The 16,916-nt window shown below is 35.0% G+C and overlaps 2 protein-coding genes across 2 annotated transcripts; one reads left to right on the top strand and one right to left on the bottom strand.

Moving 5' to 3' along the window:
* The first annotated feature begins 1,194 nt into the window (after positions 1-1,194).
* LOC107943466 (nuclear pore complex protein NUP155) lies at positions 1,195-10,423 on the top strand. Its single transcript, XM_016877215.2, has 13 exons — positions 1,195-1,623; positions 2,151-2,320; positions 3,061-3,187; positions 4,671-4,933; positions 5,147-6,806; positions 6,882-7,094; positions 7,220-7,467; positions 7,566-7,980; positions 8,138-8,343; positions 8,611-8,968; positions 9,370-9,588; positions 9,734-10,062; positions 10,196-10,423. Exons 1-13 carry the CDS (start codon positions 1,465-1,467, stop codon positions 10,311-10,313), a joined length of 4,485 nt encoding a protein of 1,494 aa, XP_016732704.1. The 5' UTR covers positions 1,195-1,464; the 3' UTR covers positions 10,314-10,423.
* A 111-nt stretch (positions 10,424-10,534) lies between these two features.
* LOC107943467 (E3 ubiquitin protein ligase RIE1) lies at positions 10,535-13,979 on the bottom strand. The gene is made up of 5 exons (XM_016877216.2): positions 13,173-13,979; positions 12,160-12,279; positions 11,448-11,580; positions 11,200-11,358; positions 10,535-11,083 (listed from the first exon to the last, which is right to left on the bottom strand). The coding sequence occupies exons 1-5, from the start codon at positions 13,643-13,645 to the stop codon at positions 10,922-10,924; spliced, it is 1,047 nt and encodes a 348-aa protein (XP_016732705.1). The 5' UTR covers positions 13,646-13,979; the 3' UTR covers positions 10,535-10,921.
* Positions 13,980-16,916: the final 2,937 nt, after the last annotated feature.

Raw genomic sequence — 16,916 nt, 5'->3', positions numbered from 1 at the left:
GAATTTGGAATTAAATTCACACGGGTATGGGACACGGGCGTGTCCCTAGATGGTTAGGCCGTGTATATCACACAGGCCATCAGCACGATCATGTTATAACGACCACACGGGCGTGTTGCCCTTCCACACGAGCATGTGCCCTGTTTCTAGAATCATTTTTATTTAGTCGGTTTAAGGACCCGAGTTGGTTCTGAAGGGTTTCCAAGGAAAGTTTGAAGCATTATAGGCCCACTTTAAGAAGTTTAACCAGAGTTCGAAAGAGTTTTAAATTTAATCAAGTCTTGGTGACTCAGAAACGAATGTATGCAGGTGGTTAAGTATGGTAATGCCTCGTGCCCAGTCCCAGCCTCGGACCCGAGTAAGGGGTGTTACATTAATAGCATATATCTTTATAATTTAAACGAATTAAATCAAATTTTTATATTTTTAGGGGGCCAAAAGTGTAATTTTACTTTTATTAATTTAAAATTTTAAAAAATTTAAAAGGCCTAAATGGAAAATTTTCCATTTTAGGGGAGATCAGGGCTGTTGCCAGCCCCTTAGTTTCGCCCTTACATGTGTTAAAGATCGTCTTAGCCTCTATTACGAACAAAGAAATAGGTGAGAAATCAAGAATCTTGACTAATCCTTGTTACTTAATTGAGACCTTAGAGATGTGATTCTTACTGAATAGCAACAAGTATCAATACTCTGAAGAAATCATAAGTGGCGGCTTTATAATCCAAGTAGGGGAGGTTCGAATCACAGTTTCAATTGCAAAAATTTTCAACCCTATCATGCTTGGGGTTTGAACATGTGTAACAAGGAAGTAACTTGCTTTTGGAACGGAAAAATGTTTTAAAATAATTACAATTAGGTCTTTAAACTTTAATCAAAAGTAAAAAATAAAAATCACATATCTTTGTTCAATTAATTAATATATCATGTCAATAATTTATTAATGAATTAATTAACTTTTTAACAACAGTAATCTATTCAAATAATTATATTAATTCAAGTGATTAAATTAATAAAAAAAATTTAGCTAACAAAATAGAAATAAAGCAATGTTAGAGTTATCTACATAACATATATTATTACAATCTTTTAATCTTAAAAACCCTCGAAGAATTGGATTCATATTGTAGAAAAAGAGAACGGAAGATGAAAACTCAAAACTTGAAGGCCCGCTCTCTAAAAAATAGCTTAATTTGCCCGCCACTGGAAAACCCTTGAATAAACCCTATTTTATATACTTACGCTTTAACGCTTTCTTTCCTTTCTTTTTTTATTTCCTGTACTTTCACTAACTTCTGCCCTTCCCCCCCGCCCCCTCTTTTGATTTCATTTAAGGGAAAGAAAACCAAAATCGATAAAATTAAGCTAGGGTTGCATTCAATTTGACAGCCCCTAGAAGAAAACCTTGGGGCTCTTCTTTTTGAATCCAACCACATTCTCCCCCTTTCTGATTCTAGGTTTTTTACGATGTCGTGGGTGGAGGAGGTTGTATTGCGCGATGTCACCAATGCGGGACTCGTCGTTAGCGACCGTATTGGCCGTGAAGTGGCGGCTCAGTTGGACCTTGAGGAAGCTTTGGAAGCTTCCAGATACGCCAGTCATCCCTACTCCACACACCCCAGAGAGGTAAAGTTTTACTCAGTTTCTTCCCTAAAAACGAAGTCTTTGACATCTATCTGAAGACTCTTGCTTTCATTCACTTGACCAGATGGTTTTCGTCTTCTGTCCCTAAAGAATATGAAGTTAGCTCTTTTTCCGTTTTATGTTGAATTGCAATGCTTCAAATATGTTCAGTCTTATGTTCTTCTATGTAGGTATTAAGCATTCATTGGGACTCTAAAATGCTTTCCCTTTTTCATTTCACATTTGACATTTTTCTGGGTGCAATTAATTTAGTCTTAAACTAATAGTGCTATCTTTAAGTTTCAGTAATCCATATAATGTTCCGCATTCAGTTGGTCAGCATAGATGCTTTGTGCTAATTTTCGTTTCACCTTATTTTGAGCCCATGGCATGTCCTTTCCTCGTCTCTTTTAAGCGTATTTTGCAGTCACAGCATTTTGATGGCAAAATTGACATGTCTAAATAGGTTGGATGGTTTGAGATGAGTTACCCTCCTTATTAATGAAATTTTCTTTCATATTCTACTACAGTGGCCTCCTTTGATCGAGGTGGAAGATACTTGGGAGCTACCTCTGGTACTCATAGAAAGATATAATGCAGCTGGTGGAGAAGGAACTGCATTATGTGGAATATTTCCGGAGATACGTAGGGCGTGGGCATCTGTGGATAATTCTTTGTTTCTTTGGCGTTTTGACAAATGGTGAGATTTTTGTTACTGGTTTTGATTTAATAATTTGTAATTTATCATTTATGAGCTCACCCATTTCATCTATTGTGAGTTTTGGTTTGCTGCTTGTTGCATATCTATAAAATGATAAGCAATTTTTATGGAATGAATATCATGGACTTAGAGAAGTAACTTAGATGAAGGCAGCAATAAATCTTTACATAATGTTCTAGGGTAACTGTGCAGAGATGTAAAATAAATATTTTATTTAAGCTTTGTTATAAATAGGTGAACTTGCTATCTATAGATAAGGGGTTGTTTATCAGAGTAATGTCTATAAAATGTAATGTTTTCTCATTGAATCTTGCTTTCTAAAATATTGCCAATTTATATGAAAGGCAATCTACAAATGCAGTTAAGTCAAATCACTTGTTGGATGAAATATTAAGGCCCTTATTGGGTCACAGTTTGATATATCCAGCATTTAGTTCACCTAGTACTTCTTTGTTATTCAATTGCTTGGCTGCACCACAATGGATAGCCTTCACCTTTTTTTTTGGGGGGGGGGATCCCAATCCCAGGAGCCATCCTTTGATCATTTGAGTCTAGGACCTGCCATACTTCACCCCTCAAGAGATGGTACTTGAACGACCAGGGCTAAATTCAGAGTTAATAACTTTTTAGAAACAAAGTGCTTTGTCCTTTTCTATCTTGTCTAAAACATTTATTTGGTATTTATTTGTTTCCCTTTGTCATATCTTTCTTTTCATTAGGGATGGCCAATGCCCTGAATACAATGTGGAGGAACAAGCTATATGTGCTGTTGGCCTCGCCAAATCTAGACCTGGCATTTTCATTGAAGCTATACAGTATCTTTTAATATTAGCAACTCCTGTCGAGGTAAAGACTTGGCTTTTTTATATGCCTTTGGAAGATGTTTATTCTGAATATCCTATTTATAATTTCAAATATAGGATTGATAAAGTATCCTCTTTCTAAATCATTCCTGTGGACATGGATATTTCCTTTTTCAATTGCATCTAATGTTGGCAAGAGCATAAGGAGAACAATAGGTGCAATGACCCCTTTATTGCCGAGGTGCAATGTGCAAAAAAGCACTTGACTGAGCGAAGTAAACCATACATACATAAATAGTATCAAAGAAGATTTAATTATCATATGTAATAAACTGGGATTTAATAAAGCTCTTATAATAAGTTGAAAAGATTGTTTCAAGTCTAGTCCTTTCCATAATCTATATAAAATTTTTTCTGGCTTTTGGCTAAAAAAGAAAGGAAAATGCCTTGTTATGAAGGAGAAAATAAGGGCAAGGCTTTCTGTTTTTTAACACAAAAACTTAGTAATGCTTGCTTTATCTTTACTTCCGTACCAGCATTTGTCCTCTGTTTCATAAATGAAAAACAGAGCACAGGCTGCACTAGCAAAGTAAGGAAAGAAGAGAGAATGAAAGAGTAGAAATCGAGAAAAGAACAGAAAATTGAGAGCCAAATAAGAAAAGAGTAGATACTTATTATCATACTTTTTATAGAAGCAGCTAACTACTGGTTTTTTATCTGTCTCTGAAACATTGTCAAGAGTGGAAAGTGGTCCCGATTCTCTTAGAAGTATTGCATGTTGAGATTTCTAGCTGCTTTACTGAAGATATTTTTTACCCTATAAATTTTGGGGATGTGGCTCTATTTTTTAAGAAAAATTTTTAATAGAATATAATGCCTTATTTTATTTATGAAGATTAATTGTGGGTCTGCTTTTGACTTCTATAGTGACTGATAAAAATTTAAAAGAAACAAAAACAGAAATCCAAGAGGCTTTTTACTCTAGCATGCCAATTTTAGCATTCAAAAATTTTATTCAAAAGCAGTGGTGGAGCCCTTGGGGGGGGGTGGCAGGGGCCTGGCCCTCCCTAAACTGGAAAATTTTCCATTTAGGCCCCTTAATAATTTATAAAATTTTAAATTAGCAATGGTAAAATTGCACTTTAACCCCTTGAAATGATAAAAATTTGATTTAATCCTTTAAAAATTAAAAAGATATAGGCTATTAAAATGGTGAAATTGCATTTTTACTATCGTAAAAATATACAATTTAGTAACTACCCCCCCCAAAAAAAAAAAAAGAAAAGAAAAATCTCTGGCTTCGCCCCTATTCAAAAGTGAACTTAGGTGCAAAAAGCCCTCATCTCATCAAATTGCCCTCATTTGGAGGGTCTAAAAGCATTAACGCTTTGGGTGCTGACAACACTGATTTTATCTGTTTCATTGCAGTTTTAACATCATTTTTTTTGCTATTGACTTCTCTCTAATTTTTCCTGGCTTGTAGGTTAATGAAATTATATTTTCTTATCAGCTTTCTTTGTTATCAGTTGATTCTTGTAGGAGTATGCTGCTCTGGAGGGGGTGATAATAGTGATCCATATGCAGAGGTTTCACTGCAGCCTTTGCCAGAGTATTCAATACCTTCTGACGGAGTTACTATGACTTGTATCTCTTGTACTGATAAGGGTCGTATTTTCATGGCTGGCCGAGATGGCCACATATATGAGCTGCATTACACGACTGGTTCAGGCTGGCATAAGCGTTGTCGGAAAGTTTGCCTCACTGCAGGTGTAGGGAGTGTTATTTCAAGGTGTGTTCTGCTACTTAATCTTGCTGGCTTGTGTGATCATTTTGCTTTTCCTATAATTTCACCTATATATTTAAAAGTTCTCTCTATCTGCATGATTTGTCCCCTTCTGATTGTAAAAGTGTGATGCAACCTCACAATGAGGATCTTGAGTACTTCTGGTTTGATAAGTATTTAGATATGCTTTCAGAACAGAGAACTTTGTTGGTTTTCCAGGTGGGTTATACCAAATATGTTTAAGTTTGGAGCTGTAGATCCCATTGTTGAAATGGTTGTTGATAACGAAAGGCAGATTCTATATGCAAGAACTGAAGAGATGAAAATTCAGGTTTTTGTTATGGGGCCAAGTGGAGACAGTCCATTGAAAAAAGTGGCTGAAGAAAGGAATTTGTTAAATCAGAAAGATGCACATTATGGAGGTAGACAAACAACAGCATCAAGAGCGTCAAATCGATCAGCAAAACCATCCATTGTTTCAATTTCCCCTTTATCCACGTTAGAATCAAAGTGGCTGCATCTTGTTGCTATTTTATCAGATGGTAGGCGAATGTACCTTTCTACCTCCACATCTAGTGGAAGTAATAGTACTGTTGGAGGTTTGGGTGGATTTAACAATCATCACCACAGGCCAAGCTGTTTAAAAGTTGTAGCAACTAGGCCTTCACCTCCTTTAGGCGTCAGTGGTGGACTGACCTTTGGCGCAATGTCTTTGGCTGGTAGGACTCAGACTGAGGATCTTTCACTGAAGGTAGAAACAGCGTACTATTCTACTGGAACTCTTGTCCTTTCTGATTCTTCACCGCCAACCATGTCTTCGCTTCTCATTGTGAGCAGAGATTCAAGCTCACAGTCATCTCTGTCAGGTAATTTAGGAGCAAGTGCTCGGAGTTCCCGAGCATTACGAGAATCTGTTTCTTCCTTGCCCGTTGAAGGCCGAATGCTCTTTGTGGCAGATGTTCTTCCTTTACCAGATACAGCTGCCACTGTGTTATCGCTGTATTCCGAGCTTGAACTTTGTGGATCTGAAAGCTCAGTTGAGTCTTGTGAAAAAGCATCAGGGAAGTTGTGGGCTAGAGCTGACCTTTCAACTCAACATATATTGCCAAGGAGGAGAATTGTTATTTTCAGCACCATGGGCATGATGGAAGTAGTTTTCAATCGGCCCGTTGATATTCTGAGAAGATTGTTGGAGTCAAACTCTCCAAGACCAATCTTAGAGGATTTCTTTAATCGTTTTGGTGCTGGTGAAGCAGCTGCAATGTGTTTGATGCTAGCTGCAAGGATAGTTCATTCTGAAAATCTTATAAGCAATGTTGTTGCTGAAAAGGCAGCTGAAGCATTTGAGGACCCAAGAATTGTTGGAGTGCCTCAAGTTGAAGGTACCGGTGGACTATCAAATACTAGAACTGCTGCTGGGGGTTTCAGCATGGGGCAGGTTGTTCAGGAGGCTGAGCCAGTGTTCTCAGGTGCTCATGAAGGGCTCTGCCTGTGCTCATCAAGGTTGCTATTTCCTGTTTGGGAGCTCCCTGTTATGGTTGTGAAAGGTGGTTATGATGCAACATCGGAAAATGGGTTGATTGCATGCAGACTTTCTGTTGGGGCTATGCAAGTCCTTGAGAACAAGACTCGTGCTTTGGAGATATTCTTAAGGTCTAGAAGGAACAAAAGAAGAGGGCTTTATGGATGTGTAGCTGGTTTAGGTGACATGACTGGTTCTATTCTCTATGGAACTGGTTCAGAATTAGGTGCTAGTGATAGGAGCATGGTTAGAAACTTATTTGGTGCTTATTTCCGGAGTGTGGAGTCTAATGGTGGTGGAACGTCCAATAAAAGACAGCGGTTACCATATAGTCCTGCTGAATTGGCTGCTATGGAGGTGGGGTGGAATCTCTTGGATCCATTTATTATGTACTAGGCATCATATCTGTTTCTGACAAGTCTTGTGCTACAGGTGAGGGCGATGGAATGCATCCGGCAGTTGCTTCTTAGGTCTGCTGAAGCTCTGTTTTTACTACAGCTTGTTTCTCAGCATCATGTAACACGCTTGGTTCAGGGATTTGATGCTAACATCCGCCAGGAATTGGTTCAGTTGACATTCCATCAACTTGTTTGTTCTGAGGAGGGTGACCGCCTTGCTACAAGACTTATTTCTGCTTTGATGGAGGTAAATCTTATTTAAAGTATAAGTTCACTAAATGAGCTCATTTCTTAAGTCTCAAGATTTTCTCTTCTAAATGTTTATTAGAGTTTCTGAAGGATTGCACTAATAACTGTTGTTTCTTGCTCCAGTATTATACTGGCCCTGATGGCAGGGGGACAGTGGATGATATAAGTGGTAAATTACGCGAGGGATGTCCAAGCTATTTCAAGGAGTCTGATTATAAGTTTTTCTTAGCTGTGGAATGTCTTGAAAGAGCTGCTGTAACTCCTGATCCTGATGTGAAGGAAAATCTTGCCAGGGAAGCCTTTGATTTCCTAAGTAAAGTTCCAGAATCTGCTGATTTAATAACTGTTTGCAAACGGTTTGAGGACTTAAGGTGATTTTATCATTCAATTACAAGGCTAGCATAGGATTTCTTTGACAATATAATTTTAAATCAGATTATCTCATCTTTAACTTGAGTCCTTGCTGCAGATTTTATGAGGCTGTGGTTCGCTTGCCCCTACAGAAAGCTCAGGCTCTTGATCCTGCAGGTGATGCTTTCAATGAACAAATTGATCAAGCAATCAGAGATTATGCAATTGCTCAGCGTGAACAGTGCTATGAGATAATTGCTAGTGCTTTACGTTCTCTGAAAGGTGAGGGCTCACAGAGCGAATTTCGGTCTCCTGCTAGGCCTGTTGCAGTGCGATCTGTCCTTGATCATGCTTCACGAAGAAAATATATATGCCAGATTGTTCAGCTTAGTGTTCAATCACCTGACAGATTGTTTCATGAGTACTTGTACAGAACTATGATTGATTTAGGTCTTGAGAATGAGCTGTTGGAATATGGGGGTCCTGATTTGGTGCCTTTTCTGCAGACTGCTGGTTGTGAACCTGCACAAGAGGTGCTTATTTTTCTTGCTGTGATCGTTCATGTCTTATTTTAAAGTTTTGACTGTTGTAACCTGTGTACACAGTTTTCTTTCTGCAGAGCTTAGACAATGAATTGCTATAGTAACTTTTTCCTTTAGTTTTTCCTCATTTTTATTATCTTCCATATAGGTTCGAGCTCTCTCTGCATTGACATCAGCAACCCCTTCAGTGGGTCAACCTGGAGCTTCTATTCATTCTAATCAAGCTAAATACTTTGATCTTTTGGCTCGATATTATGTCTTGAAGCGACAGCATTTGCTTGCAGCTCATGTATTGTTGAGGCTGGCTGAAAGACGCTCAATTGATGGGAGCAATGCTCCTAGTCTTGAACAGAGGTAGACATTTTTTGTTTTATTAATATTTATCAATATCCTTCTTAGATGGACTTGTGGGTTGAATATCAGCAAATTCATCTCTATAACCTTTGAAAATCCAGATGTATTCTTATTCCTTAAATCCAAATGTACTGTTTGAAGTTTTCAGCTCTAGTTTTATAAGTTGTTGAATGAGCTTTAAATGTGGTTGTAAGAGAAAAAAAAAAGAAAAAAAAAAGAACTCTTCACTATGATTTGTCTAATAATTTTTATCGTTGTCAATGCCAGGTGTCAATACCTAAGTAATGCTGTTCTTCAGGCCAAGAGTGCTAGTAACAATGATGGTCTGGTAGCTTCTAACCGGGGTGCTTTTGACAGTGGATTGCTGGACTTACTAGAAGGGAAACTTGCTGTTCTTCAGTTTCAGATAAAAGTAAAAGAGGAACTGGAGGCAATGGCTACCAGGTTAGAAGCTACACCTGGTACATCAGAATCTGTTCAAAATGGATCTGCTGCTGATAGCAGGTTTAATGGTGATGCCAATTTAGCAAATGCTGCACGAGAGAAGGCCAAGGAGTTATCTTCAGATTTGAAGAGCATTACTCAGTTGTATAATGAATATGCAGTTCCTTTTGAACTTTGGGAGGTGCGGTTTCTGGCTTTTAATCCTCTGTTTTCATACTCCTAGTAGAATTTTGCATATAAAAGAAAGGTAAAAGAATATATTTATATATGCACATATATTTTGGGATCTGACAAGGGACAAACGGGTATCAAAATGAGGGTGGAGAGAGAATTTTATCTCCTATGTAGGTACTTGAATTTTTGTTAAACTGAATTGTGTTTTCAAATGTTTTTGCATGTTGTTAGGAGTTGTTTTACATTATGGCTTTTCTAGGTTAGTAAGGTTTTTTCTTGGATAACGCTTCCATGAACTTAGCTGAGTACCCTATTATTTCCTTTTACCTAATCATGTGCTAACTTGTGTTCCTATATCATTATTCTTGTTAATAATGAGATTAATTGCCTTCTCATTTCTGCTTTTAGATATGCCTGGAAATGTTGTACTTCGCAAACTATTCAGGTGATGCTGATAGTAGCATTATCCGAGAAACTTGGGCTAGACTTATTGATCAAGCTCTTTTAAGCGGTGGAGTTGCTGAGGCTTGCTCCGTTTTGAAGCGGGTTGGTTCTAAAGTTTATCCGGGAGATGGAGCTGTATTACCTCTGGATACTCTATGCCTTCATCTAGAGAAGGCTGCATTGGTATATTTTTATCTTACAATTTCAATTAAAGTAATGGAAGAAAAGCAAGAATTTATTTTATTCTCATTACAGTAGCTTTGTTGAATGGAATTGGTTCTTGTTTTGTTGAATACTAAACTTCTTCGTAACATGATCGACTTGGTAGGAGAGGGTGGAATCTGGAACTGAATCTGTTGGGGATGAAGATGTGGCAAGGGCTCTTCTGGCTGCTTGCAAGGGTGCAGCTGAACCTTCTTTGAACACTTACGATCAACTATTATCAAATGGGGCTATTTTGTCATCACCGAATCTCAGATTACGCCTTCTTCAATCAGTGCTAGTGGTACTTCGCGAATGGGCAATGTCTGTATTTGCACAGAGGATGGGCACGACTGCTGCTGGTGCTTCTTTAATATTAGGTGGAGCATTCTCGCCAGAACAAACAATGGTTCTAAACCAGGGGATTCGGGACAAGATCACTAGTGCAGCAAACAGGTCAAGTTTTTCATGTTCCATATGTTGAGCAAGAACTGTGAAGCCTTAAATGTATCCTTTAATAAGGGTGTCCTTGAGCGAATACTTAGTTTTGGACTCATAAAATAGTATATTTTGGTTTGGGATTTTGCAGGTACATGACGGAGGTGAGGAGATTGCCACTTCCACAGAGTCGGACTGAGGCTGTTTATAGAGGATTTCGGGAACTTGAAGAATCTTTAATTGCCCCATTTTCTTTTGACCGATTTTGATAGTTCGTTCGGTTCAAAGTTAAAACTTGGTTTTGTTGTTGTATGAATAATAAACAAATTGTATCACATTTCAAATTTGCTATTCATTTAATGAAAAAGTGAATTCTCTATTGTTCTTTGTATTTGCTTTTTAGCTTCATTTGTGCTATAATGGTAAAATAAAATAATATCGATTTTTATTCTAGTGAAAGAAAAAAATTAAAAAGAAAATAGAAAAAATATATTCGTAAGTTCAACTGAACAAAACAACCATATAGGAAATATACAACAAACAAACAAATATACAATAAGCCACTAATCTTTCACTCTTACCAATTATAATGAAGCAAATAAAATACTGATAACATTTGAAGCATGAAAACCATCTCTATTTTCATTAAAGACGGTGGAAAAACTCGCACAGGGAGGGCCCAGCCCCAGAGGAATCAGGTTAACCCCAAAAGGTCATTTAAACCAAAAAAAAAAAAAAAATGAAGCTAAGAATGTATTACCGCATGTCGGTCTTCATAGTTCAGTTTCAGCTCTTCATAACTTCCGTTTTTTCTGTACATACACAGCATCATCGACAACTTAATCTGACAATGTTCAAGGCTTGCTCTCCTGTTCTTTCATACTTGCTCATTTCCCTTCAAAATATTGTACTTACAGAGAGGACAAGTTGCATTCATCTTAAGCCATTTCACAATACACGTTGAATGAAAATGATGGTTGCAAGGGAGAGCATGAAGATCCACGCCATCTTCGTATGAGCTTAGACATATACAACATTCCTGCAAAAACAGAAAAAGAAAACACGGGCAATTATAATAGCAAAGCAGTCATCTTAGAGAGTCATATTTAGCAAAGCAATCACCCCAAAGGGGAGTCAGATTGCGTTGTAACTTACTGCATCCTCAGCTAAGAGTATGCGCTCATTTGCCAAGTATCCACTGCTTGTTTCTATGGGGATCATTTTTCCAGCTCCCAAACTAGGCTTCTCACGGTTGTTTATAATCTGAAATCTATATTTTGGAAGGATACTAAGATCTGCTTCCGATGCACCTTCCTGATCAATACCACAAGAATGAAAATGCTGTTAAGCGCTACTGCAGATCCATTCTAGATTTCAGTCAATATAACATAAGTTTTTCATACCTGCTCCGTAATAGCATAAAGAATTGCAATGATGCACGGCAAGCAGCAGAAGAGAGCAATCCCAATCAAACACGCCAAAACAACACAAAAGATTGCAAAGAACACATCAAATGCCAGAAAAACCACAGCCAACCTGCAAAAGTCACAAATTTGAGATCCAAGTCTCTTTGCAAACACCATGGTACCCATGCCACAAACCTATTTTACTCGGAATAGGGGTTAATGTGTATCTCAATCTCTTTTTAAAGCTTTTCCATATAACATACCCGCAAAAAAAGAAAAAAAAAAAAAAAAAAGAAAGGAAGAAGAAGAAGAAGAAGAAGACTAGAAAACACTAGACAGTCTTTTTGGAAAAAGGTATTTGAAAATCCAAAATGCTTAACAGGTAGAAGCATTTTACCATTTCCTTTCTTTGGCTTAACTAAAATATCAACTTTTTTTTATGCAACAGATTGAGAAACAGAGAAAGATATTCTAATGGTGACAGCTTGATTGTGACTGTGTCTGAAGGAGAACACCATAGATTAATTATAAAAGAATGAGATAATATCCGGTGTACAACTTTTCAATAACTTGGCAATTAAAGGTAGAAACTCTTCTACATATTTCTTGTTTCCGTGGGGTTGGAAATCAATATGTTATTCACAAATATGTAAAACCCTAAACTGAAGAATAAGTTGCTTGTTAAAAAATAGATTGGCTAACAGCATACCAGTACAACCGCGGGGCATTCTGCAGAAGGATATCACCACCAGAAACTACCCAATAGAAGCCAACTATCCACCAAAGAAATGATGCCATGGTATTCACTGTTTCGCATCGTTTAGTTATACTGCCCATTACATCATCAAATCAATACAATAATAATAAATTGATCATCCCAAGTTAAAGTTTCTACAACAGGAAATAAATGCAAATCTAGATGTACAATACAAGAAAAATCCATTCAAATGATAGCTTGGTAACAATTTCATAGCTTTGGTCGACTGCATCGATCGATATAATCAAAATAAAACTACCTATAATAGGACATATTGCAGTAATTGGTTGGTTACAAGATAAGACGCATCAAATTCCAAAACTTCCTTATCATGCACAACGTGGGGCAAAAAGTGTCGTAAATTTAAATTATTCTACCATCATTCAAAGCTCAACGCTAGTCCTATGGTCTATGATTCTAGTTCTTTTATTTGAACCATGGAAGTATACAAAAACACAATGCAGCCTAATTCGCCCCGCGCAGAATATTCCCAGAGTTTCGACATTCCACTCCTCTTGAAAGGGAGACTAAGGATAACGATAATTCATATATTCATGCAAACCATACAAAACAGTGCCATAGCCAAAATAAATGTCAACACCAAAACAAAGCCCTTCCAATTCCTTGAGAATAACCATAGACCTAAATCCCCTAAATCCTCAAACCCTAATCTAATTCATCTTGAAAATCCAATAAAACGCCAAATCGAACTAAAATCCTCATCCAGTTTAACACAGAAAATGAGCAATACTTCCATCAAAATTCTAACTTCAGAACATAAATAGTTCATGCTCCAATACAAATCGGTTCTAAAGAAATCCTGAATCCTCATCTCAATTAAACTAAAGAACAATAAACACTAAATTTTAAAATTAAACAAAAAAAATCAACATTTTAAGCTTAAACACACACACACACAAAAAAAAAATCAAATTTTAAGTCAAATTATACTAAAAGAAACTGACCTTGATTCATTTGAACCAAAAAGACCGCTGTCTTCTTCATCTTCACTATCACTAACATCCCCAGAAACTGCTTCTCCTCTCTCCTCATCCGTAACAGATATTCTCCTACTGTTCCTTCGCCTGTATTCCAACCACACTAAAACAACATGAAGCAAGCACTGCAAAGCATAAGCACAGATCCATAATCTAATAGGAGTATTGGGCGTCTCATCCGCCGTACTTATCAACATCACTACCGACACCACCACGAACGCTGTATTCCACAGCATGTCCAGTGCCACCACGGGCTTCGAGTACCCCCAGTCGGCCCTCCGCTCCTCCAACTCACGTGCCGCTGTCTCCCTAACTAGCATGGAAGCGCCACGCCGTCCCGTGGCTCGCCCCAATAAATGCGCCAACGATACAGGGCGAGCAGCCGAGCCATCAGGTTGACGCGGGGGGAGGAGTGGCGCGTGAGGATCAGACGCCGCCATGGTTGCTTTGGATGAAGATGTGAACAAACAAACAAAAAGAAAACACCTTTTTGATTTCGGGGTTTTCAGAAATCTGGGGAGAACTCACAAAGAGAAGAAACACATAATTGGAGTATTAACATTAGCAAGAATAAAAACCATATTTGTTGAAAATAAGAAAAAGAAGGGAATATCTGGTTGGATTAAAGAGTTTTCGGTTGAGAACGGAACTGCCCTCCTCACTGCTAATTAGATGCTTTTATTGATTTTTATTTTGTTTTCTGTCGGATTCTGCTTTGCTCTATTATTTTTGTTTCCTAAAAAGAAAAAAACAGTGTGTTATGTATGTAATTTTCCTTTTTCACTTACTTTCGCGCTTTATTTCTTTTATATTTATCAGTCTTTTTGGCTTTTTCTTTACCCAACCATATTTATTACCGCTGCGTTTTCTATTTTTCCGTTAAAGCGCTGCGTTTTTTGTATTGCTGTAATACGGTTTTTGAAGTTCAAACATAGTACTTTACAACTTTATTTATTTTATAATACTTTGAGATTTCTATGATTCACTACACTCCATAAATATTAATTGATTTTAAACTATTATTTGAATTATTAATAATATTACATTTTGATCACTTAACTTTTAAAAAGTAATAAAATTATCATTAAATTAATTAAAAATTTTTATTTAAGTCACTAAACTATTTTAAAAAAATTATTTAAGTCATTGTGTTGTTAAGATTTTTTTTTGTTTTTTTTAAATCTAGTTAGTAAGCTTCAAACGACGATTTGATGATCGTTATGATGGATTAATACCCATAGAGTAAAAGAACATGCTTTAGATTCAATTCGATATGATGGTCAGTGTAAGAGATTGAAGAAGAAATTTATTTAAATTTTGTTTCACAAATTTATTACATTCAAAGCTATTTTATATAAAAAAAGGGTAGAAAATAAGGGAAAGAGAACGCTCGATTAGTGTAGGCGGTGCAAATAGAGAATACCATACAATTGTGATTTTAACAACACAGTGGCTTAAAAGAAAACTTTCAAATAGTTCAATGACTATTTTGTAACTTTTTAAAATTAAATGACCAAAATATAAACTTACTAATAATTTAGTGATTCTTGATTTAGTTTACTCTTGATTTTATTACTTTTATAACTCTTTCGTGTTTTTCTACCCAATTTTTTTACGCAAATATTAAATATTTTAAAATTTTAAACTATATTTTCAAAAATATATTTTTTTAAACAAAACATATGTTTTTGCAAGGTTTTTGTAGTAAAGTAGTATGAAAACCCTTGTACTAAGAGTTGTATTACATTTTATCCCCTCTATTCGAAAAATGAGCAAATTAGACTATCTATGTTAGATAAAAAAGTAAACTAGTTATTCTATTAAAAATTTCATTCATTTCTATCGTTAAGTGACGATGTGACTGAGTGAGCAAATAGGCAACCACACGTGTCATGTCACATGTAGGGGTGTTCAAACTATTAACCAAACCGAACTAGTGTTAATTGAATTAATCAAACTTTTTAATCCTTTAACCGTTAACCAAATAAAAAATTGTTCAAAAAAATAACCGAACCGAAATTTATATGTTTTTGTTTTTTGTTTTTGGTTAAAACAAGTATAAAACATATAAAAAATAAATTGATAATATTCATTTGACCGAATTATCCGAATTAACCAAATTAAAACTACATACAATTTTTATTATTAATTATTAAGTTTGGTTAATTACCCGATTTTGAACTGAGTTAACCGATAATCAAACTTTCAAAAAATTATTAATCAACTTCTGATCGAATTAGATCAGTTAACCGACTGATTAATCGAATTAGATTGGTTCAATCAATTAATTTAATTTTAACCGAAATTTAAACACTTCTAACCACATGTACCTCATGGATATTTAAAAATTAAAAAAAACCTAAAAGTAAAAATAAAAAATCCTGAACAATAATTTCTACAGGTTGATCTTCAACGTGATTTTTCATATAATTATTAAAAAAATAAATAATTTATTTAAAAATTATAAAAATTATAAATAAAAACACATGCTTTCACTTCCATTAAAATTGCATTATTTTGCTAGTTTTTTGTCATTTCAAATTTTTTATAGTAATTCATCACAATAATTTTTAAATATACAAGAAATTGTAACTCAACAATAATAATTAATTTATAATTCTAATATTTGTTTTAATTTTAAATAAATTTACAATTCTTAACAAATTTTAAATATATTTTTATAATTATTTGAAAAGTCACACATTTGAATTTGGATAACCGTTCTTTCCCGTGTATTTGGGTTTTCAAATAATTAAAAAAAATATTTTTTAGAACTATTTATTTTTTAAATATTTTTTGACATGAAAAAATATTACGTTAGCATAAGGTACACATAGTATGCCACTGCTTAATTACTATGTTAACTATGTCATCACTTAATGATAAAAATAAATAAAATTTTAACAAAATAGTTAATTTGTTCTTTGATCTAACATATAAGAATTAATTTATCTATTTTTTTAATAAAAATAACAAAATACGACCCAATCTTCCTACTATTTTTCTTTGCTCATCCTAGCTTTCCAAAAATCAATATTAACCTCGAGTTACTTTTTGCACAAAAAGATAAAAACCTTGATTTGCATAGGTTATTTTAAAAAGAATGTATATAATTTTCTTTATCATTTTTATTATTTAATTTAAAATTTCTAATTGTCATCTTTTTAATTTTATGCTTGAACGAAGAAGTCTTACATGGTTTTTTTTTTTTACCTATGTCAATTTATTTTAAACAGGAATTGAGTCCTCAATAAAATAATTATAAGGTAATGCCGTAATGGACACGTCTAAACTGAAGAACATGACATGTATCGTGTTGATTTTTATTTGCATCCATCCAAAACTCTCACGTTCATATTTTTGGTATAATATCAACTTAACTAAAAAAATCAAATTAATAAAAAAAATATAAATGTTAAGACTTAAATTTAATTATTAATTTTTTAAAAAGAGTCAAATAAATTTTTTAAAAAAATACTAACTAAAACATCAATCTTTTAATGATATTGGCATGATAGCTCACTTGACAATTTAAATGTAAAAAAAAAAGTTCATAAAAATTCAAAAAAATTAGTTCGAAGTATGTATGAATTATCATGTGAGTTGCCATGTATAAAAAATAACACATTTTAGTTAGTATTTTTATTATAAAAAAACAATTCAACTCTTTTTAAAAGATTGATGGTTAAATTTAATTTTTTTTAATATTGA

The sequence above is a fragment of the Gossypium hirsutum genome, chromosome A03, assembly GCF_007990345.1.
Source record: "Gossypium hirsutum isolate 1008001.06 chromosome A03, Gossypium_hirsutum_v2.1, whole genome shotgun sequence".
NCBI lineage: Eukaryota > Viridiplantae > Streptophyta > Magnoliopsida > Malvales > Malvaceae > Gossypium > Gossypium hirsutum.
This window is presented reverse-complemented; position numbering and strand designations above follow the sequence as displayed.